Source organism: Lithobates pipiens, unplaced genomic scaffold (genome assembly GCF_037356315.1).
Source record: "Lithobates pipiens isolate NorthernLeopardFrog02 unplaced genomic scaffold, aLitPip1_a1.2 Scaffold_18, whole genome shotgun sequence".
Taxonomy (NCBI): Eukaryota; Metazoa; Chordata; class Amphibia; order Anura; family Ranidae; genus Lithobates; species Lithobates pipiens.
The window spans coordinates 503475899-503499160 of record NW_027507758.1 but is presented as its reverse complement, the minus strand read 5'-3'; the positions used below and the strand labels follow the sequence as shown (position 1 = coordinate 503499160).

The 23262-nt window shown below is 44.5% G+C and overlaps 1 protein-coding gene across 1 annotated transcript in view; it reads right to left on the bottom strand.

Moving 5' to 3' along the window:
* Positions 1 to 266: 266 nt before the first annotated feature.
* Positions 267 to 23262, bottom strand: part of PCCB (propionyl-CoA carboxylase subunit beta) — a 51528-nt gene continuing 28532 nt past the window's right edge. Inside the window, exons 8-15 of the mRNA XM_077488682.1 lie at positions 22446 to 22566; positions 20521 to 20602; positions 19458 to 19581; positions 16876 to 16983; positions 10929 to 11029; positions 8918 to 9016; positions 6922 to 7021; positions 267 to 679 (exon numbers count right to left, since the gene is read on the bottom strand). Coding sequence (XP_077344808.1) covers positions 558 to 679; positions 6922 to 7021; positions 8918 to 9016; positions 10929 to 11029; positions 16876 to 16983; positions 19458 to 19581; positions 20521 to 20602; positions 22446 to 22566 — 857 coding nt within the window. The 3' untranslated portion in view covers positions 267 to 557. The remainder of the gene's footprint in view (positions 680 to 6921; positions 7022 to 8917; positions 9017 to 10928; positions 11030 to 16875; positions 16984 to 19457; positions 19582 to 20520; positions 20603 to 22445; positions 22567 to 23262) is intronic.

The window sequence follows — 23262 nt, the reverse complement described above, 5'->3', positions numbered from 1 at the left end:
CATGCATTTTTATGGTGCTGTATGCCCTCCACACGGCAATGTAGATATGTTCATGTCAGACAGTATCAGCTGTTTGCAGTCACTAGAAAAAAGGAACCAAGCATTACCCTTGTAAGGTAAATAAGAGTTGCCATTGCTAACTTGTTTATGAAACTGCATGCTCCCAAGCTTTCATCCAGACAGATTCCCATTGTACACATGAACAGCTAAACAGAGCAGAGAACATTGGCACCATTCAAAACTCCATAATACTCTGATCTCAGCAATGAAGGTAATTATAATGGTTTATTATCCCTAAAATCAATGTCCTGGCTGTAACAGCAGACAGCAATAATTATTGTTAAAATCAAGTCAAGTTTTCTTTGTATTTTGCAGATTTTATATGGCAGACATTTTACATTAGCTGTAGTCTGCAGGAAATCACATCTCCTTGTCCATAAAAAAAAACAAAAAAAAAAAAAACTGTTGTAGGGTTTGCTTTTCCAGTTTGACACAAACCAGTCTGTGTTTTGTCATTTCCCAGACAGGAATGCACTGTGTTGTAACACAGATTCACCTCACAGAGGGACATTTGCATGTTTCTTCCATGGATTTACTTGTCGTTTACTTGCAAGTACTTCAAGGTCACGGCAGATGCGCATGCGAGTAGTAGACGGCTGGATGATGTCATCAACAAATCCTGTCCAAAACAAGTCAGTCAGGTCATCATTACTTTACAGAAACAAAAAGCACACAGTGAAATAAATACTCTTATTTCTCTTATATTCACCGACTGACAAAGCTCCTCTCTTAGCCATTGGGTTGTTACACCACCTTTAGGAGAATACTAGGCATTACATGTTATGTAAAACACAGAACTTTCCAGTTCCGCCCAAGGGTCGGTCCCTTAGGTAACAACCCCCCAGCCTGCCATGCAGTCATCAGTTTTAATTTTGCCTAGTGAAGGAGAAGGACCTAGGAACCCCGACGGGCCTATCGGTCCATCTTTTTCTGCAGAAGCTTGGCTTTTTGCGCAAGATGATAGATCCTGTGATCTGCTATCAACAGCCGGCTGGGTGACAGGATGGATACCCTTATCCTTGTAGTCTCCCCAGCCTGGCCAACGAGCGTGTGCAGGTCGCAAATACGGCCACGATGAAACCGCAGTTCCAGAGGTGGTCGGTGAGCTTTTATTCTGATGGAATGTCTCCCAGCTCTTCAGGACTGGTAAGTACAGTTCACCCTGCCTCGGGGGGGGGGGGCGAGCAGCTGGGCATTCCCTGGGAGGTCGATTCGGGGGTCCCTCACCCCCCTCCCTGTGGGGGGATGCTGCATGTGGCTGCTAAGCGGTGTGTATGTGTGTGTCTGTGCAGGGGCTCTCGCCTGGGGGGGGTCTGGGTTGGCTGTGTCCTGAGTCCTGTTTCTCATGTCCCTGGAGATGCCTGTGAGGCTGCGCCTGTGTCCTTTGCAGTGCTGATCACCGCCATTTTTTTCAGCTCTGTCCCTCATGGTTTCAGCATCAGCGGCCATCTTAGGTGTGGGCAAGCGAAAGCATGCTCTCCTGTGCTTCGGCAGGCATTTTCCCTGTGATATGTCCTTATACTGGATGCCGACGGCCATTTTCTAGAAGCCTGAACATGTTTTTCAGCTTTCTCTAGCGGCAGCATGTGTCCCTGTGTTTTATGTCCTTATACTGGACGGCCATTTCCTTTGAGCCTGAGCACATTGCAGAGAGCTTTCGCCGCCATTAGCAGCCGCTTCCACCGACACAGAGCTGATTCCTCTGCACCTGGGAGCCAACAGAGACTACAGGCACTACCTGCTGGATAGCGCAGAACCTTTCAGGGTGGTGAGACCTGTGGGAAAGAGCCCCTCAGCCAGCAGCAGTAAGGAGGGTGGGACTGTCACTGTCCTAAGTCCCCTTTGGGTGGCAGACAGGATAGGGACAGGATAGGGTCAGCATGGCTTCAGAAACTGGTGTTTCTTCCCACGAAATCCAGGCAATTGCAACCGGTTCACCGGCGGAATGCGCAGTGCCTTTGGACACCTTGTCGGCGGTCCTCAATTCGTTCGTTGCCAAGATGGAGGCAGTGCGTGGGCGCAAAGGTGCTAAAAAGCGGCCCCTGCCCCCCCCCCCCCGTCCCCTGGGGAGAGCTCTGACGCAGACTCGGGCCCTGCTGAGGCTGGGGACCCCTGCTCCGTTTCAGAGGACGCTAACCAGGACCCTTCGGACAGTGAGGATGAGTCCCCATCCGGGTTTGTCAAAGCGCGTGTTGGAGCACTTACCACAGCTGTGCGTGATACTCTGAAGATTCAGGAGCCAGCAGATCCCTCTGCTGATGTAGAGGTCCCCTTTGGTCCTGTAAGCCTGCTCGTTCACCTAAGGTGTTCCCGTATCTGACTTATTTTGACAAGTTCATTTACAAGGAATGCAGTCGCCCGCAATGGACCTTTTCGGTCCCCAAATACATGGAGGTGCATTACCCTTTTGAGGACAGCCTTCTCAAAAAGTGGTCGGCTCCTCCGGTCGTGGACCCCCCAGTATCCAGGTGAAACAAAGTAACCACGATCCCGGTAGAGGGGACTCCTGCATTTAAGGATCCCATGGACAGGAAGGCCGAGGCAGTGGCTTGTTCCTTGTTTACGGTTGTGGGGTCAGCCGTGCAACCAGTACTGGCATCCACACTTGTGTCAGACACTGAGTAAGCAAAACTGTTGCACCGCGAATTGGGAGAACAGGCTTCTCCTGTCTGCGTGGAACTAGCAGACCAACTAGTGCAAGGCCTTAAATACGTTTGTGACGCGGCCCTGGATACTCTCCCTCTGTAATCCAGGGCTTCAGTGTCAGCAGTGGTGCTAAGGCGCCTGATTTGGTTTAAATGCTGGTCTGCTGACCAGGTATCCAAAAAAAGCCCTGACGGATCTTCCCTTCCTTGGCGACCGGCTCTTTGGATGACATTAAGAATGCCACAGGTGGTAAGAGTACACTACTCCCACAGGCCAGGAAGGCTAAGGAGCCCCCCCGTAGGCAAGGACCCTCTTTTTCTGCTCACAAACGGCTTTTCCGTCCACCTGGAACTTCGGCTAAACGTCCCCAGCCCGACTGGACGACCACGGAAGGACAGAAACGTCCTTGGAACCGCAAGCCTAACAAGCCTGCGAATAAAAGTGCTACTGCATGAAGGTTTGCCCCCACCCATGACTCGGTGGGTCGCCTTCGGACATTTGCAGCGCGGCGGTCCTCTCGACTGTCTGACCAATGGATCTGCGATCCGATTTCCTATGGCTACAACATAGAGTTCCTCTCTTGGCCGCAAAACAGATTCTTCCCCTCCAGCATACCCGTTCTCCCGGCTCACTGGGGGCCCTCTATGGGGCAGTAAGGGACCTGCTGAATCACGGGGTGATTGTACCTGTTCCGGAATCTGAACGTTTCCAGGGGTTCTACTCAAACCTGTTTGGACGTACCCCTTCTTTCTTGGGAACTACAATCTTGGATCTAAAAGCCCTCAATAACTTTGTGAAAGTGCCGAGGTTCAGAATGGAATCAGTTCGCTCAGTAGTCGCTGCACCCCAAGGGGACTCCCTGGCGTCCTTAGACATCCAGGATGCATACCTGCACATACCCATATGCCTCCGGCATCAAAAGTTTCTGCGCTTTGCAGTCGGGGAAGCCCACTATCAGTTTGTGGCTCTTCCTTTTGATTTGGCATCAGCCCCCACCCCCCCCCCCCCTCGGCTCCAGTTTTGGCGTTGCTGTGGGATCACGATCGTGGGATATGTAGACGATCTCTTCCTGAGAGCATCTTCCGCCTCAGAATTAGAAGAGGATGTAGCGATCACCTTGCAGACCCTGCAAGAATTTGGGTAGCTGTTAAACCTAAAAGAAGTCGGTGGTTGTACCGACTCAGCGTTTGGAGTACCTAGGCTTGCTGCTGGACTCCAGGTGAGAGTGTTTCTACCTTCAGACAAACTGCAGACTTTCAGAGCTGCGTTGAAACTGTTGATGAGCCACAAGTCATCGTCGCTTCGCTTCTGCATGCGAGTCCTGGGACTCATGGTGGCCTCCTTCGAGGCTGTACCATATGTCCAGTTCCACGCCAGAGTTCTGTAGAAGGAGATTTTGACAAAGTGGGACAAATATCCGTTGTCCCTAGATCGACAGATCCAGGTAAGCCAGTTGGTCAGAGATTCCCTGATCTGGTGGCCGATGTCCCCGATGCTTCAGTCCGGGAAGTTGTTCCTACCTCTGAAATGGACAGTGATCACAACGGACACCAGCCTATCCGGCTGGGGTGGAGTGATGGGGGTTTCGTCGGCTCAGGGCCTCTGGTCGACAGAGGAATCCAAGTTGCCAATAAATCTGCTCGAACTAAGAGCGATCAGGCTATGTCTCTCCACATGGTCGATTAGACTGCAAGTGCGTCCGATCAGGATCCAGTCAGACAACGCCACTGCAGTGGCATGCGTCAATCACCAAGGAGGAACAAGAAGCTCAGCCGCCGCACGGGAGGTCGCTTACATACTTCGGTGGGCAGAGCGACATGTACCGGCCCTGTCGGCCATTTACATCCCGGGAGTGGAGAATTGGCAGGCAAACTACCCAAGTCACCAGATGCTGGACCCAGGAGAATGGGAGTTGCATCCGGAGGTATTCAGGCTACTGTGCCTGCGGTGGGGCACACCAGGTGTGGATCTTCTGGCCTCCCATCTCAATTGGAAGGTGCCAAGATTCGTGTCCAGGACAAGAGATCCGTGGGCAGACGTGCTGGTGGCTCCATGGGATCAGTACCAGCTGATCTATGCTTTTCCTCCGCTGAAACTGTTGCCATGTCTGCTCCGCAGAGTGGAAGTCGAGGGGATCCCAGTAATCAGTAAAAGTGATTGACCTCAGCATCCTTGGTACGCAGACCTAGTGCCCCTGGTTGCAGACGCCCCCTGGCGACTGCCGTTGCAAGAGGACCTTCTGTCTTAAGGTCCGATTCTCCATCCTGCTTTACCATCACTGGCTTTAAACGCCATAGCTATTGAGAGCTAGGTGTTGAGGAATCGGGGTCTGTCGGACTCGGTGATTCCAACTATGTTGAGAGCAAGGAAATTTTCTTCTCTGAAGATATATCATCTTATCTGGAAGGCCTACATCTCCAAGTGTGAGGAGAAAGGATGGCATCCACGCTCCTTTTCCATATCCAGGATCCTGCTGTTTCTTCAGCAAGGGGTTGGAGCAGAAATTGGTGTTAAGCACCATTAAAAAGGACAAATATCAGCCATGGCTGTCTTTTTTCAACGACCTCTGGCATCTCACTCACTAGTGAGTACTTTTGTTCAGGGGGTGCAACATGTAGTCCCTCCGGTGCATCCGTTACCCCCTTGGGATCTGAACCTGGTGCTATTGGCGCTTCAAAAACCGCCTTTTGAAAATATCAGAGATCCCTCTGTTGACTCTTTCCCAGAAAGTGGTCTTTCTGGTGGCCATCACATCGGCCAGGAGGGTTTTGGAACTGGCGGCCTTGTCCTGCAAGTCGCCCTATCTGGTTATCCACAAGGATAAGGTGGTGTTGCGTCAGTAACAGTCTTTTCTGCCAAAAGTGGTCTCGGCGTTTCACATCAATGAGGACAATGTGTTACCATCCTTGTGTCCTAAGCCGACACATCCTAAGGAGGAGGCCCTTCATGCTCTGGACGTGGTTCGGGCTCAAAGTGTATTTGTCTACCACAGCTCCCTTTCAGAAGTCAGACTCACTGTTTGTTTCGATGGCTAGTCCAAAGAAAGGCATGGTGGTCTCGTCGGCCACCATTTCCAGGTGGATCAGACAGATTGTAGTACAAGGCTACGCCTTGAAGGGGCAGGTGCCGCTCTTTCCGGTCACAGCCCACTCCACAAGGGCAATCGGAACGTCTTGTGCCTTCCGACACCAAACGTCTGTCGCTCAAGTGTGTAAAGCGGCGACCTGGTCATCTGTCTAAACGTTTACCAAAGTTCTACAAGGTAGACGTCAGTGCATCGGCTGATGCCCGTTTTGGCCGCAAAGTTTTGCAGGTGCCTGTATAATTGCAATTGTGTATGCAATATTTCCCTTTTTCCTGTTTTTTTGGGTAAAAACGCAGAATCTTTTAAGTTACTGCACTGTTAATTCCCCCAGTTTTTGGTGCGGTTGTGGGCAGTCCCTCCTGTTGAGGGTAACCTAGTTTTGTGGTGTTTTTTTCCACGCATTGTTGTTTTTGTGGGTAAAGTTACACTAGTTCCCACTTGCCATGGTGGATGAAGATTTTATGCCGTTTTCCCACCCCTCGTTTAGCACTGCTTGGGGATGTCCCAATGGCTAAGAGAGGAGCTATATCGGTCGGTGAATATAAGAGAAAACAGGATTTTATTTGTACTCACCGTAAAATCCTTTTCTCTGTAATTCACCGACCGACACAGCACCCGCCCCTCCTGTTTTTTCTTTACGTTATACTGCTTGTCGACGTACTGATAACTGCATGGCAGGCTGTGGGGTTGTTACCTAAAGGACCGCCCCTCGGGCGGAACTGTAAAGTTCTGTGTTTTACATAATACACATAGCCTAGTATTCTTCTAAAGGTGGCGTAACAACCCAATGGCTAAGAGAGGAGCTGTGTCGTTTGGGGAATTACAGAGAAAAGGATTTTACGGTGAGTAAAAAAAAAAATTCTATTTTTTTTTTTAAAAGGTGTGGAAATTCCTATCTGATAACAGAATTTCACCTAATTCATTCACCATTCAGTGACATCACAGGCTGCTGCTCGCTAGAATATCTCCTAAAAACGGTGCACGTTTAGGAGATATTAATTTTGCCTACAGATGAGCTTTATTATAAATCGTACCTGTAGGTAAAAAATACACAATGAGAGTTCACTACCACTTTAATTATTGATATTTCTGTCACGAGTGATACTAAACTGGTCTCGCAGTAGCCTTACCTCTGACTGCTGCAGGAAAAGGGTTGGCAAACTTCTCCACATATTCTGCCTCAGCCTCAGCCTGGTTCTGATTTCCTCTGAATATGATCTGTACAGCTCCCTGCAGGATATAGAAAGCATCAGCTTTATATCACCAGATAAGAAAAATTCTATTGCAGTTGCACGTTATAAACTTGGGGCCCTTTCACGTGGGTGTCCAGCGTGGATATGTCTGTCAGCTTTTACGGATCTCTGGAAATGCTACTTGCCTGGCTGTCATGTTGATTCAGTATATGTCTGTGAGCTTTTCAAAGGGATCCAGTCTGAATGAAACTTATGTCTAGGAGCAAATGGATGTAAAGAGACATGTCTCTTTACATCCAAATCTGTTTATATCCACAGAAAAGCAAAAAAAATAAAAATGGGGAGGTCTCTTCTGTTTATATCGGTTAGGCAAAAACTATTTTTTTTGTTCATACTTTTGTCCACCGATTTTTCCATCAAGTGAAAAAATAAATGTATAAAAGGATGTATACCGATACAAATGTACAAACTGATGTAGAAGCATTCAGCATTTCATGTTTCCATTGGTTTAGACTATAACAATTGTTACAATTCTCAATTTTCTTCTCCAGTGTTGGTTCTTCATTGCTTTTTTGTAATATAATTGATGGTCGTGATCTAGTTCTATGTCAATTGTATTTAATGTAAACCTGTGTTTTGCCCAAGCATAGCAAAACAACAGGTTTGTTTTATTGGCTTATCCCATCAATAGGTTATGTCTACCCTTCCTTTGCCCCCATGCTGCTCCACTTAGTACTTGCAGGTATAGGGCAGTTGATGACTATCCCCAATATGTGACTTTGCTGGTGCTTGGCAATTGCCTGCTTGAGCAGCTAACAATGTCCTATGGGGGTAGAGAGAGAATTTAAGTTGTGACTTGAATCTTATACAGGGATGACGTTCCACACCTGGTTGCCAAGTCGAGCAGCAAGGTGAGCAAAGGGAAAGTATACACTGTTGTTGGGGCCGTCGTTAAAGAACACCTGTACCTTTTCCATACACAGGCAAAGTACAGATTCACTTGCTGAAATTGTGACCTAGCTTTACATTTTTTACAAAACTGTTTTTTAAACACTCTCCCTTGAAGAAATTAATTTGATTATAATCTTCACTGGAAAAAGAGAATGCCTATACATACACACACACACACACACACACACACACACACACTTGTATACCTTGGTACATATGCTAGTTTGTACCTATAAAAGATTCTACAGAAATCCCCAGTGCCGGTCTATCTTGGAGGGGATATTGCAGATCAGCTGGGAAAGTCCAGCCAAACGACTCCTCCCCCTAAGTCTAGGCAGGGATTCTGTAACCGGGGTTAAAGGGGGGTAGCCTAAGGACATATAATTATTCCCCAATCGATTTGTAACCAGCTAGATATGTTTATGGCTTAAAAAGGAAACCTGTATAAATATGCAGGCTGCCATTGCTGACCTCCTTCTAAAATGCTACATGCCCAGCTATCTTTGGCTTCAATAATTTGGAGACACTGACCAGAAACAAGCATTCAGATCAGTGACTTTAGAACATACTCAAGCAATTGGATAAGCATTATAGCCAGAAAACAAGTATTTTCAGAGGGAGTTGTTTGCAATGGCGGGCTACAGTATTTTGGTCAATGTGGATTTCCTTTAGGCTGCAGTCACACCTGAGCGCTTCAAAGTCAAAGTCAATTTTACCACGATTTTGTTCAAGTCAGCAATGTAAAAGGCAGAAAAACGCCTGTAATCTGCCCCAAAGAAGCTCATGTTCATTTTGAGCTTGGGGCCTTTTTCAGGCGTTTTGCTTCAGGTGACAAAACTTTCAGATGTGAACAGGTGCCATTGAAATTAATGAGATTTTGCTGGTTGGGTGTTTTTCAGGCGTCTTTCGAGCTGAAAACACTCAGATGTGAATGCAGCCTTAAACTTCTTGCCATTTTCTTTTTACAATGACCTGGATTTACCTTTGCCCCCATAACGGCAACCTCGGCTGTGGGCCAGGCATAGTTGACATCACCTCTCAGATGCTTTGAGCTCATGACATCATAGGCACCACCATATGCCTGATAACAAACAAGAAAATGTATGTTGGTGCAATCATTATTATTAATATACAGTTTTTATATAGCACCAACCATTTGTGTAGCGCTTTACAAAATGGAGGCAGACATTACAGTTACAATATGTTTCAATACAGGAGGAATTCAAGAGGGCCCTGCTCATTAGAGCTTAAAATCTAAATAAAGGGGTCTAGTGAGACAAAAGGTATTAAGATACGTAGGTGAAGAAAGTAAAAGTACAGTTTATTAAAGGCAGGATAGATCTTAGTTGTTAAAAAAAAAAAAAAAAAAAAAAAGTACAAACATTACAGCATGAAACCCACCAAAATGAAACTACGCAGGCAGTTGTAATATCACACTTCTTCCTGATTATAACCAATTGTTATCAAACATTCAGTTGCAATCCACTGAAAAAAAAATTGATTGGTAACAAAAGCCCAAACTTTAGTGTTGTAGGAAAGGGTCAGAACCTGTTGACAATTTCCACTCTTGTCTGAGTACCCACTGGGGCGATTCACTTGCTCTAGCAGATAAAAGCAAAGCCAAAATTTGGAGTTGTAACCAGAACTGTAATTAACCACACTATAGCTGAAAGACGGCTACAGTGCAGTCATCCAGTTCTGGGTGTCCATGGTTGTACTCCCAGAACCACACCTCCCTACACACCCGCTGGTGCGTACATCAGGGGCACTCTTTGATCACTGTGTCCTTTGGTCCAATCACAGTGCCCCTTAACCATGTGATCAGCTGTCCAATCACAGTTGATGAAATGTGAACAAACTTGCCAGTTATCGGCATTCCTTATCTCGTGTTGTCACAGCGTAAAGAGCATGTGTGACAGGAAACATTAACACTGATAATCAGGGCACATCAATGAAGGAGAAAAATACTTATTTGCTAAATAAGGAAAAAAAATTGTTTTTTTTTTTTTTTAATTTTCAGACTTTTTTTGTTTTTTTGCTAATTTTCTGTCTAGCAAAAAAAAAAAAAAAAAAAAAAAAAAAAATTAAAATTTTCAGTCTTTTTTGTTTTGTTTTTTGCTAGAACAAACAAAAAAAAAGACAGAAAATGTGAAAAAAATATATATATATATTTTTTTTCAAATTGTCAGGCTTTTTGTTTTGCTAAACAAATGCCAGAGGTGATTAAAACAGGGCCGTCTTTAAAGCAGGGTAAAAGGGGCATCTACCTATGGCAGTTGCCTCATACTTGCCAACTATCCCAGTTCAAATTCCCTTGAAGTTTTAGTCCCATGCTGTGTCCCAATATCTCAGCGTGAAGTTGTTATTAATGCGGCTCAGCCCTGCCTATTGTGTACATATGACTCACCTGCAGACCCTGCGTTCACATGTAAATAACCTTTATTTATATGTAAATAGCGGCAGCATTAATATGTAAATAGCCATGGAATGGCTGCATTGATATGTAAATATAGAGTCAGCATTCATATCTATATTCTCCCCCCCCCCCCCGAGGTCATATCCACCATCACTTCTGCTGAATGCTGCCCACCGAGGAGTGGGGAGCTCACTGGGCCAAGACAGAGCTCACTGGGAACAGAATATCTGACATGTCCCCCGTCAGAACGGGGATCCGCTTGTTTACACTGGCAGCTCCACAGCAGACATCGAGTCTGCTTGACCCACGGGCACGCTCCCATAACATGAGCATGCCCGCAACTGCGCAAGCCACTATACAGGGATTCACGCAGCAGAACCGACCTGCCTTTGTATAACGACGGCGGCTAGTGGTTAATGGTCACCCCCTTAGTTGCCTTCTCTGTGGATGTTTTGAGGAGAGTCTATTTCCTCTACACAGCAGGCTTCCTGTTAGTAATAAGTAATTCCCTTATATACTAATGGGTCACAGAGGTATGTCAGTAGGGCTCATCATTCTGTTCACAGTTTGTCCTCACCTTTCTAGTAATGATTGTGATCTTGGGGACGGTAGCTTCAGCAAAGGCAAACAAAAGTTTTGCTCCATGCCGGATAATGCCTCCATACTCCTGAGCAGTGCCTGGTCAAAAGGCAAAGATAATAATTAAAATTAAATAAAACAGAAGCCAAAATTACCAATTTTACTGAAGTAGGTAACCTGTAAGGGTTTTCACTTCTTTTACAGAGTACAGCAATTCAAATGCAAGCATAATGTATAGACCAGGCATTTCCAAAGTCTGGCCCATGGGCCAATCGCGGCCCGTCTTCCGGTTTTGAATGGCCAGCCGTGTTATTTGGACATATATATATCTTTTGTGGCCCAGCGCCGGGGCCACAAAACATAAATGCTGGCTGCCTTGGAGGGGACAGGGAGGAGGTGGTGTTTCGTCACATATGGCAACCCATCACATTTGGCTATGGAAGTGATGATCTGCTAAGAAATTACGCACTGCGCATGTGTAACTTACCCATATGCGTTCCAAACGTTTTTATGATAATACGGAGCAGTGAAACTTCTGTATAACTATTTATTGTAAAACACCACTTTGCAACAGGGCCGCTCTTTGGGCACGGCCTCGCTTCGCTCGGCATCATTATATTCCAACTATGTCGACTTGGATGGTGGGGCTTGAACCTGGATTTAGGGGTAGAGCCACATACTGTTTTGTCGTAAAAGTGTTGGAACGCATATGGTGGTGTCGCGCATGTGTACTCCAGCGGGTAGCCAAATGTGATGGGTCGCCATATGTGACGATACAGTGAGACAAGTGCCGTACATACAGAACTTCCTGTTTACATGGCAGCATCTAATAGGAAGTCCAATCTCTTGCGCTGCCATTGGACGACTATTCTGCCCTTAAAAGGAGGCGGGACTTTGTATTAAAGAGGCCGCCAAGAAAACAGGAGTTTTTCCTGTATGTAATCTTTTGGCACTTGTCCCACCCCCTCCCTGTCCCCTCTGAGGCTGCAGATGAATGGGCACCAATCAAGCTACACTGATGACAATGGTGGGTGCTGGATTCCTGGCAATGGTGGGGTTGCATTCATGGCAATGACCCTTATTTTTCTTCACAGTTCTTTATTTAAAATTTTAGATTTTTCCTGAAACTTCCCTCTTAAAGTGAAATACGGTATATCCAATTAACACTCCCAAGCTCATCTCTTTACTCACACACCGTCACAAAGGCAAATGAATCCTTGTTGGGCAGTGTATTAGTGCTCGTATAAACACACCTAGACTGAATTTTAATGGTTCAAGGAATGTCAGGCAAAATGGTCGGCCCTCACGCATGTTCCCTTCGTCAAATCTGGCCCTCTTTGGAAAAGGTTTGGACACCCCTGGTATAGACAGACATTCTCGTAATTGTACTGAGTTGAGCAGCATGGGAGCATTGTCGAGGTCTGAAAACAAATATGCCAATGTGCACAAAAGACACGTGGCTACATGGGAACTTTCCTGCAGCAGCCAATAAAGTCTGCTTGACACTATACTAACCTAATTGATTAAGGGTAAACCCCTAAATGTTTAGTACAAGGGTGTCCAAACTTTTTCAAAGAGGGCCAGATTTGATGAAGTGAACATGCATGAGGACCGACCATTTTGCCTGCCATTCTTTAAACCATCAAAATTCAGTCTAAGGTGTCCGTTTATGAAGCAGTGATCAGTGGAGATCCAGAGGATTGCCGCTGATCACAGCCCATAAACAGTTTATGGACCAGAGATAATCGGGGGAGAAGTGTTTGAACTTGTTCTCCCGCTGAATATCTCCACACACTGAGAATCCTCATAGAATGACACAGTAACGGCCAGTTTATGAAGCTGGGATCCAAGCGCTTCACTGGCGATCTGTGTCAGAATTCACACTCCCCGATTCACCAGCTCAGAGGTGGAGAACCAGGGAGTGAAGAGAGAATGTGGGGGGGATCTGAGGAGGAAAGAGGAAGATAATTAACTTCCTTATGCCTCGTTCAGACCCCCCAACACTGTAACCATGTCCCCCTGTCATATTTATGTGTATATACATACATATATATATATATATATATATATATACACATATATGTGTGTGTGTATATACATGTATATATAATGTCTGTGTGTGTATACATGTATATATTATGTAGGGGGACGCTTTATTTTACTAACATTAATCACACCGTGCGTCAGTGTATTGAGCTGTGATAATTTATCACTGCTTAATAAATTGACATCTCTGTGTATCGGTGAATTTCTAGTACTGTAATCTCGTAAAAAGTCTCACGAGATTGCAGTATTAGGGGCCATTCTCCAGTGTTAGAAGCGTTTGTAGATTGCTTCACTCCTCCAAGGGTGAAGCAATCTACTCCGCTTTATAAACTGGCATACAGAGGAGAAAGATCTCCTCTGTGAATGCCGGAGAATGAAGCAGTGAATAGATTTCACTGCTTCATAAAAGGACACCTAAGTGTGTTTATCTGAGCACTTATACACTGCCCAACAAGACTTGTCTTGCCTTTGTGGCTGTGTGTGATATGGAGATGAGCTCGGGCGTGTCATTATATATATATATATATATATATATATATATATATATATATATATATATACACACACACACACACACACACACACACACACACACACACACACACACACACACATATATATATATATATATATATGTGAATAGATAAATATATAGATAGATAATCTATATATCTCTATCTCTTTTGTGGCCCCAATGAATCCATGAGTGCCGCTCAGGACTAAGGACCATAAATGAAGCCTCACACCTGGAGTATGCTGTCCAGTTTTGGGCACCAGTCCTCAGGAAGGATGTACTGGAAATGGAGCAAGTACAAAGAAGGGCAACAAAGCTAATAAAGGGTCTGCAGGATATTAATTATGAGGAAAAGTTGCAAGCACTGAACTTATTCTCTCTGGAGAAGAAACGCTTGAGAGGGTATACGATTTCAATTTACAAATACCGTACTGGTGACCCACAATAGGGATAAAACTTTTTTGCAGAAGGGAGTTTAACAAGACACGTGGCCACTCATTAAAATTAGAAGAAAATAAGTTTAACCTTAAAACTACATACAGGGTTCTTTACCGTAAGAAGGATGTGGGATTTCCTTCCACAGGCCGTGATCTCAGCCAGGAGAATCAATAGTTTCAAAAAACTATTAGATAAGCACCTGAACGACCGCAACATACAGAGATATACAAGGTAATACTGGCATATAATCACACACATAGGTTGGACTTGTGTCTTTTTTCAACTTCACCTACTATGTAACACATGCCATAAATGAAGCCTCACATGTGCCATGAATGCAACTTTACCATTTGCCATCAGCGCAGCCTCGGAGGGGACAGGAAGGGGGCGGGGACGAGCGCAGACAGATTACATACAGGAGAATCTCCCGTTTACTCTGTGGCCTCTTTAACACAGTCTCGCCTCCTATGATAGACAGAACTACCGTCCAATGGCAACCCAGGAGATGGGACTCCCTATTACTAGGGGTGCAACGGATCAAAAAAACTCCCGGATCGGATCGTTCCATTTTTCGGATCAGCAAACAACAACTGAATTTGAAAAAACCTGTGAAAATTCCACCACCATATAGTCCCCACTGTAATATCCACAATCTCGCCCACTGTAATATTGGCTGAGCATGGCTGGGTATCACAGAGTATAGCTGGACATTACCGGGTATTGCAGGGTATGGCTGGGTATGGCAGAGTATTGGCTGCGTATGGCAAAGTATTGGCAGGGATGGCTGTGACTGCAGTTGTCACAGAGCAGCGCTGTGGTAACTACAGATGCAGCCCACAGCGCTGCTGCCATCTGATCTCTCCCTCCCACGGTACAGATCTGTACACAGAGGGGAGAGAGGAACCGGCGTCATCATGATGCCAGTTTGTTTACAAGTGATCGCTCCATCATTTGATGAAGCGATCACATTGTAAACGGCTGACGGGTACACCAAGATGGCCGCTGCTCCAGAGCTAGGCCGAAGCCGTGGCCTTTCCTAAGGCCGAGGCGTGTGCCGATCCGAACGGGGTGACCGTTCGGATCACAGATCGGTGACGACCCATTGCACCCCTACCTATTACAGATGTTGCCGAGTAAACAGGAGATTCTCCTTTATGTAATCTGATGGCACTTGTCCCACCCCCTCCCTGTCCCCTCGGAGGCAGTGCAGATAAATATATAAATATATAAATATATATATATATATATATATATATATATATATATATATATATATATATATATATATATATATATATATATATATCTTTTGTGGCCCTGGAGTCCGCAAAAGAGAATATATATTCTCCAAATCACCAGGGGGTCATATTAAATCAGAACGTGGGCCGCAATTGGACCATGGGCCAGACTTTGGACATGCCTAGTTTAGGGTCTTGACATACAGGACTGTCCAAATATTTTTGGCAGGTGTAAAGAAATGCTGTGAAGTAAGAATGCTTTCAAATATATATATATATTTTTTTTTTAATAGTTAATTATCAATTTACAAAATGCCAAGGGAACGAACAGAAGAAAAACTTTAAATCAATATTTGGTGCAATTACCCTTTGGCTTGCACACTTTGTACACATTCACAAAGTCAGGGATCCTGTATGATCAGAGTCAGGTGTTTGATTAACCAATTAGATCAAGCATGTCTTAATGAGCATCAATATCATATGAAAGTTAAAACACAGTTATTAACTCGAAAAAAAACTGCTGTGTAGGAGGCTTAAAACTGAGTGAGGAACAGCCAAACTCTGCTACTAAGGTGAGGTTGTGAAAACAGTTTCATGTCACGGGTCATACACTATGGTAATACTTAGCACAGCAACAAAACACAAGATAGTTTTACTGCATCAGCAAGTTTTCTCTCAGGCAAAGATTTCAAACAGACAGATTTCAAGAAGTGCTGTTCAAGTTCTTTTGAAGAACCACAAAAAAAAGGCAACATCGAAGACTGCAGACGCAGTGGTCAGCCAAGGAAACAATGCAGAAGACAGACACATCATGCTTACTTCCCTTTGACATTAGAGGTTGTCCAGCAGTGCCATCAGCACAGAGCTGGTGGAAACCAGTGGGACCCAGGCACACCCATATACTGTCAAGTGAAGTCGGGCCTGAAGTGGTCTACAAGGAAGAATGGCAGCCAAAAAGCCATACCTCTGACATGGAAACAAGGCCAAGCTACTCAACTCAAAAATGGCAGCAGGAGCTCTGACCTGATGAGTCAAATTTTAAAATATTTGGCTGTAGCAGGAGGCAGTTTTTTCTCCGAAGAGCTGGAGAGAGGTATAATAATGAGTGTCGGCATGCAACAATGAAGCATGTTGGGGCTGCATTTCTGCAAATGGAGTTGGAAAATTTGGTCAGGATCAATGGTGTCCTCAATGCTGAGAAATACAGGCAGATCCATCATGCTATACCATCAGGGAGGCATGTGATTGGCACCCAAATTTATTCTGCCGCAGGACAACGACCCCAAACATACAGTCAATGTCATTAATAACTATCTTCAGTGTAAAGAAAAACAAGGAGTCCTGGAAGTGATGGTTTGGCCCTAACAGAGCCCTGATCTCATCATCAAGTCTGTCTGGGATTACATGAAGAGACAGAAGGATTTGAGGTAGCCTACATCCGCAGTGTTTGGAACAACCTACCTGCCGCATTCCTTCAAAATGTACCTAGAAGAATTTAAGCCGTTTTGAAGTGTGGTCACACATAATATTGATTTGGATTTCTCTTCTGTTCATTTACTTTCCTATGTGTTAATAGTTTATTATTTATCAATTAACACTTCTATTTCTAAAAGCATTCTTAATTTACAGCATTTTTTTTCTTTTTACACCTACCTAAAACATTTTCACAGTCCTGTATTTATCAGAAATTTAAAGTGCTGAAACATTACCTGGCAAAAATCCTGGTACATCAACAAATGTAATAATGGGTATATTGAAGGCATCACAGAATCTTACAAAGCGAGCTCCCTTAACAGAAGAATTGATGTCCAAACAGCCTTTAGGAGAGAAGACAGGAAGAAAAAAAAAAAAAAGATGGTAATAATAATGAGATAGTTATTCTGACAAGTATCCACCCGCATTGTATCCATCTGCATTAAGTTTAGTTAGCTGCTGCTTTTTTTTTTTACATCAAGTAAGAGCTGCTTGTTTTTAGATTGCACAAAGAATTCTTTCCCATCCTGTAAAATGAAGGATGTACATTTGTATGTGTTTTTGTGGTCATTCTACCACTCCCTTTACAAAACTCAAGGACTTGTTTGTGTTGTGTTGTAATTACACAACAGACCTGACCAGAGTGTACACCACTTAGGCTATTTACACACGATAGCATTTTCCGACAACAAAACCGTGGATTTTTTTCCGAAGGATGTTTGCTCAAACTTGTCTTGCATACACACGGTCACACAAATGTTGTTGGAAATTCCGAAAGTCAAGGACGCAGTGACGTACAACACATACGACGAGCCTTCAAAAATGAAGTTTAATAGCCAGTGCGGCTCTTCTGCTTGATTCTGACCATGCATGGACTTTTGTGTGTCGGAATTGTGTACACACGTTCAAAATTTCCAACAAGTCTTGTTGTTGGAAAATTTGAGAACCTGCTCTCAAACATTGGTGGAAATTCTGACAACAAATGTTCTATGGAACATACACACGGTTGGACTTTCTGACAACAAGCTCACATCCAACATTTGTTGTCGGAAAATCCTATTGTGTGTACGGCCCATTACTCTTAAAAGTCCCACAGTCTTTTGTTGTGATTGCTTCCACTACATTTAATTCCTCAACATCCCATTAAGGCAGGACATACACGATTCATGTTATTTCCTTTAACCAGCACATTCAAAGGTGGATGGGAGAATCTTTCCTGCTGAGCTATTGTATTCTGCACTTGGGGCGACTTCTCATCCAGCAGAATACAATGATTAGTGTTGGTGGCTATAGCTGGTGGCACCGATCGTTCGGGGAAAAAAACAGGCTGGTTGAATACAAGTCGACTGCCAGATCAATTTGTGTACAACCAGCTAGCCCATACATGGATTGAAATCCAACCAGTCCCTGCTTAACCGGCTGAATTTTAATTCATGTATTGGCTGGCTTAAAGTGATTGTAAGGTTTCATCATTTTATTTTTTAAACAAAAATGTCATACTTACCTCCACTGTGCAGCTCGTTTTGCACAGAGTAGCACAGATCCTCGACTTCTGGGGTCCCTCAGTTGCTTTTGCGGCTCCTCCTCTTATCAGATAATCCCCTAGGGGAAGCGCTCTCCTGGGTGGGCAACCTTGCGGGTGCGCTCCCGAGTCCAGCATTTACATCTAAAGACATGAATTCCAGACTCAGCCCCGGCGCCCGCGTCATTGGATTTGATTGACAGCATCGGGAGCCGACGGCTGCACTGCTATCAATCTATCCAATCAAGAGCCGCGACCCTGTGCAGAGAGGGTGAGCGTGTCTCCACCAAGTGAATGAAGGGGCTTAGGTAAGGAAAACGGGGAGGGGGGGGGGCAGGTCACTCCCAAAACTTTTTTGACCTTAATGCATAGGATGCATTAGGATAAAAAAACAAAGAGGGACAGCCCCTTTAAGCAAGGCGAGTTTGCTTACATTGTTATTTAGGACCTCCGCCCATGCAATCAAAGCACTCTCACAGCACCAGAAAAAAATAATAATCTTTGGCCCCTTTCACATGGGCTTTCCGATCAGGTCTGCCTACAGTTTTTCAGATGGACCTGATCGGACCCTCCATTCACTTCTATGGAGCGGCAGATGTCAGCGGTGACATGTCCGCTGATATCTGACACAATCCTGTCTGTGAAATCCTGATGTATGGTGACCCTATTTTCCATCCATTCGGCAAACCGGATCTGATGAAAACGGACAGGTGATCAGTTTTCATCCGATCTCCCCATAGAGAGCGGGACTCCGACAAGTACGTCTCTGCACAGTGAGCAGAGACAGAATTATCATCCACCGGATCAATCCCCCGCTGAGCAAAGCGGACTGCACGTGTGAAAGAGCCCTTTCAATCACTGGCTGAAATACAGAATGAGCCCACCTAACTGGCTCTATGAAAGCTGTCCTGACACTTAGTGGGATGTGGAGGCATGAGCGCAAAAATGTTCAGTGACAAGCTCTACACCCAAACTGTTATGCTAGTACAAGGAGAGGGGGCAAACAATTATTTATATGTAAATATTGCAACTTGCCCCCATTGCTAACCTCTCCTTTTAAAAATACTATTTGCCTGGCTGTTGCATCAATTTTGTTTCAATACTTTTTAAGTCGCTTATCTGAATGCAAACATATGCACATTTTTACTACTCCACCATTTGGAAGCCAGGCAACTAGCATTTTTAGAATGTATGCAATGGCAGCCCACATAGTTCTCTCAATATAAAGCTCTCATTAAATTTTATCCTGATTTTCAATTAGTCTGAAGTTGTTTAAAATGTACACATATCCAGCACCTGATGCCACTTTTGGCTGGTTTCCAACAATGCCAACTGTCCCGCCATTCATCCTGGCAAAGCCCACAATAATATTTTTGGCATAGTTGGGCATAATCTCAAAGAAGTCTTGCTCGTCAACAATCTGGAAAAAGAAAAAAAATGTCACTATCCCATATAGGCACCTAACACAGTTGAAACTTAAAGGAGGAGTCCACCTAAAAAAAAAAAAAAAAAATTAAAAGCCAGCAGCTACAAATACTGCAGCTGCTGACATTTAATAAATGGACACCTATCTTTCCTGGAGTCCAGCGATCACTTGGCTCTCGGCTGTTGCCGGCACCATTCTCGGTGAGGGAATCAGGAAGTGAAGCGTTGCGGCTTCACTTCCCGGTTCCCTACTGCACATGCGCGAGTCGTGCTGTGTGTCTTAAGTGCCCCCCCCCCCCCCATCTCCTGGGACCCATGTGTGTTTCCCAGGAGACAATTGGGGGGGGGGGGGGGGTGCGGGAAGGGGAGTGACTCCCGCAGGAGTCTATTCCCGGAAGTGGGTGCAGTTACCTGTATTATACAGGTATCAGCACCCTCCTCCTCCCCCCTGAAAGGTGCCAATTGTGGCACCAGAGGGGGGGTTTAATCAGATGAGCGGAAGTTCCACTTTTGGTTGAAACTCTGCTTTAAAAGATAATTGTGCAGAAGGACCATTACTGCTTTTTGTCAGTATCTAATATGGATTATATAGAATTTTCTCATTAAGACATTATCTGGGCAAATATTACACTTGTCTGTGTGTTGCAAAAATACTTGTTATGCAAATCCGCTTCTAATATGCTCAAAAAGCAAGCTCCCTTAACGCTTAAGAGGAAAGAAACTAGTACTCAGAACATTGCCACATGGAGAATGATTTAACAAGGAGCTGGCTGGCTTTTTCTGATAAAGTGTTTCCTGGCTCACTGGCTGGACCGACTGGCTGCTGAATTCCACATTTGTTCATTATAGGAAGGGACCACAGCTGTCCACCTCTTTATGTCATCCCATTACTTTATACTGTAACAGCAAGGTAGCTACATCGCAGCAGTATTACCGAATGGACGATATCCAACATGTCATAGGCTTTAGTGGACTCCATGGGAACTATGGTGTCTAATCCAGGTACGAGACGGTCACTGTAATACAAACAAAAATCACTGCATTGTAATGGAACTACTATATCTTCTAAAAGCCAGTTTTCTTCAGCAGAATGTGAGGACTTAAAAACTGTACAATCAGTACCCCTCAGAGAAGACAAGTCTAGCAAACACGTGATTATGTTATGCTATGGTATTCTCTGCAATGTATTACATTTTTTATACAGTGAGGGGGAAAAAAGTATTTGATCCCCTGACGATTTTGTACATTTGCCCACTGACAAAGAAATGATCAGTCTATTATTTAATTTTAATGGTAGGTTTATTTTAATAGTGAGAGACAGAACAACAAAAAAACATCCAGAAAAACGCATTTAAAAAAGTTATAAATTGATTTGCATTTTAAATGAGTGAAATAAGTATTTGATCCCCTATCAATCAGCAAGATTTCTGCCTCCAAGGTGTCTTCTATTCAGGTAATAAGCGGGGATGAGGAGCACTCTCTTAAAGGGAGTGCTCCTCATCTCAACTTGTTACCTGTATAAAAGACACCTGTCCACAGAAGCAATCAGATTCCAATCTCTCCACAATGGCCAAGACCAAAGAGCTGTCCAAGGATGTGAGGGACAGGATTGTAGACCTATACAAAGCTGGAATGGGCTACAAGACCATCTCCAAACAGCTTGGTGAGAGGGTGACAATAGTTGGTGCGATAATTCGCAAATGGAAAAAAACAAAAACACCACAAAACAATTATCAGTCTCCCTCAGTCTGGAGCTCTATGTAAGATCTCACCTTGTGGAGTTGCAATGATCATGAGAATGATGAGGAATCAGCCCAGAACTACATGGGAGAATGAATGAAATCCTGCAGCGCCCACAAGGTCCCCCTGCTCAAGAAAGCACATGCACAGACCCGTCTGAAGTTTTCTAATGAACATCTGAATGATTCAGAGGATAACTGGGCGAAAGTGTTGTGGTCAGATGAGACCAAAATCAAGCTCTTTGGCATCATCTCAACTCACCGTGTTTGGAGAAGGAGGAAAGCTGCCTATGACCCCAAGAACACATCGCCACCGTCAAAAATTATGCTTTGGGGTGTTTTTCTGCTAAGGGGACAGGACAACTTCACAGCATCAAAGGGATAATGGATGGGGCCGTTTATCATCAAATCTTGGGTTAGAATCTCCTTCCCTCTGCCAAGGTTTTGAAAATGCGTCACAGATGGGTATTCCAGCATGACAATGACCCATAACACGCGGCCAGGGCAACAAAGGAGTGGCTCAAGAAGAAGCACATTAAAGGGTTCTGGAGTGGTCTAGCCAGTCACCAGACTTTAATCCCATAGAAAATATGTGTAGGGAGCTGAAAAATCAAGTTGCCAAATGTCAACTTCAAAACCTTAATGACTTGGGGAGGACATGTACAAAATGTCTCCCAAGATTTGTGCAAACTTGATGGCAAACTACAAGAAATGTCTCACCTCCGAATGCCAACAAGGGTTAGCAAATCAATTTATAACCTTTTTTTGAAATGCGTTTTTATGGATTTTTTTGTGGTTATTCTGTCTCTCACTGTTAAAATAAACCTAACATTAAAATTATAGACTAATCATTTCTTTGTCAGTGGGAAAACGTAAAAAATCAGCAGGGGGTCAAATACTTTTTTCCCCTCACTGTAGGCATGTACTGTATATATTTAGATAACGTTGAGGCCTATTCAAAACCCAAATGTATTTGCGCTTCCTATTTGTTATGCTGCCCATAGAGCATTCAGCAGGACTCCTCTGCACTGACACAGACAGGGGCTTTGTTTAAGCTTAGAAGAACGGTGTAAGCATTGTGCCTGCATGACTCTTTCTTATTTCCTCCCAAACAGCTTACCTTGGGTCATGACATTCCCTGACTGGTGCTGCATCCTTGTTGCTTAGCGGGAGGTAGTTAAAGAATTCCCGCAGGTTTAACAAGGCATCTATGTCATTTTCAAAAGCTCGATGAGCCACCCCTGCAAAGAAAAAACGAAGGAGAAAATTTGCATCAAATTAGATCAAATGCCTCTTCCAGCGTCATGCTAGTGACTGGTTGTTGCCTACAATTGTGACCTTGACATTCCAATCCTAGTAAGCAAGCCCAGACGATAATGGTGGAATTTTTGTTTAGCATAGGTACTTTGGTGTGATCGTGTGTAGGCAAGTCCGTTTCAGGGGAACTCTGTTGGAAAGATTGTCCGTTTATTCTGATGGAAAAACCAGTGTTGTGTATGCGGCATAATTGTTTATATAAGGCACCACTTGACGATTAAAGAATAAATTCACCTTTCGTAACATGTTACACCCTGAATATGGGTGAAACATGTAAGGAACACAATAGCGCCCCGCACCTCCCCAATCCCAGCTGTGACAGCTAGCGGGGGTTTTTCTCCCTCCTCGCTAGCGGCCGCAATTTATTTTAAAAATGTGGCCGAGCGCACTCGACCGTGTCTCTGGGCATACAAAAACAACAAGGTCTAGCAGCCTTTGCAGCTGTCTGCTTGTAGTTTTCAATGAACTACCCCGGCACTGTGGAGAACCATGCTAGTTCATTCATACTTCCTGTAGATTGTATCTGCTTACCCTACGGGATGTACAGGCAAGCAGATACACTGGACCTGCATAGCACCAGTGATCTGCTGATAGCTGGTGCAATGCTTTAAAGGCTCCAA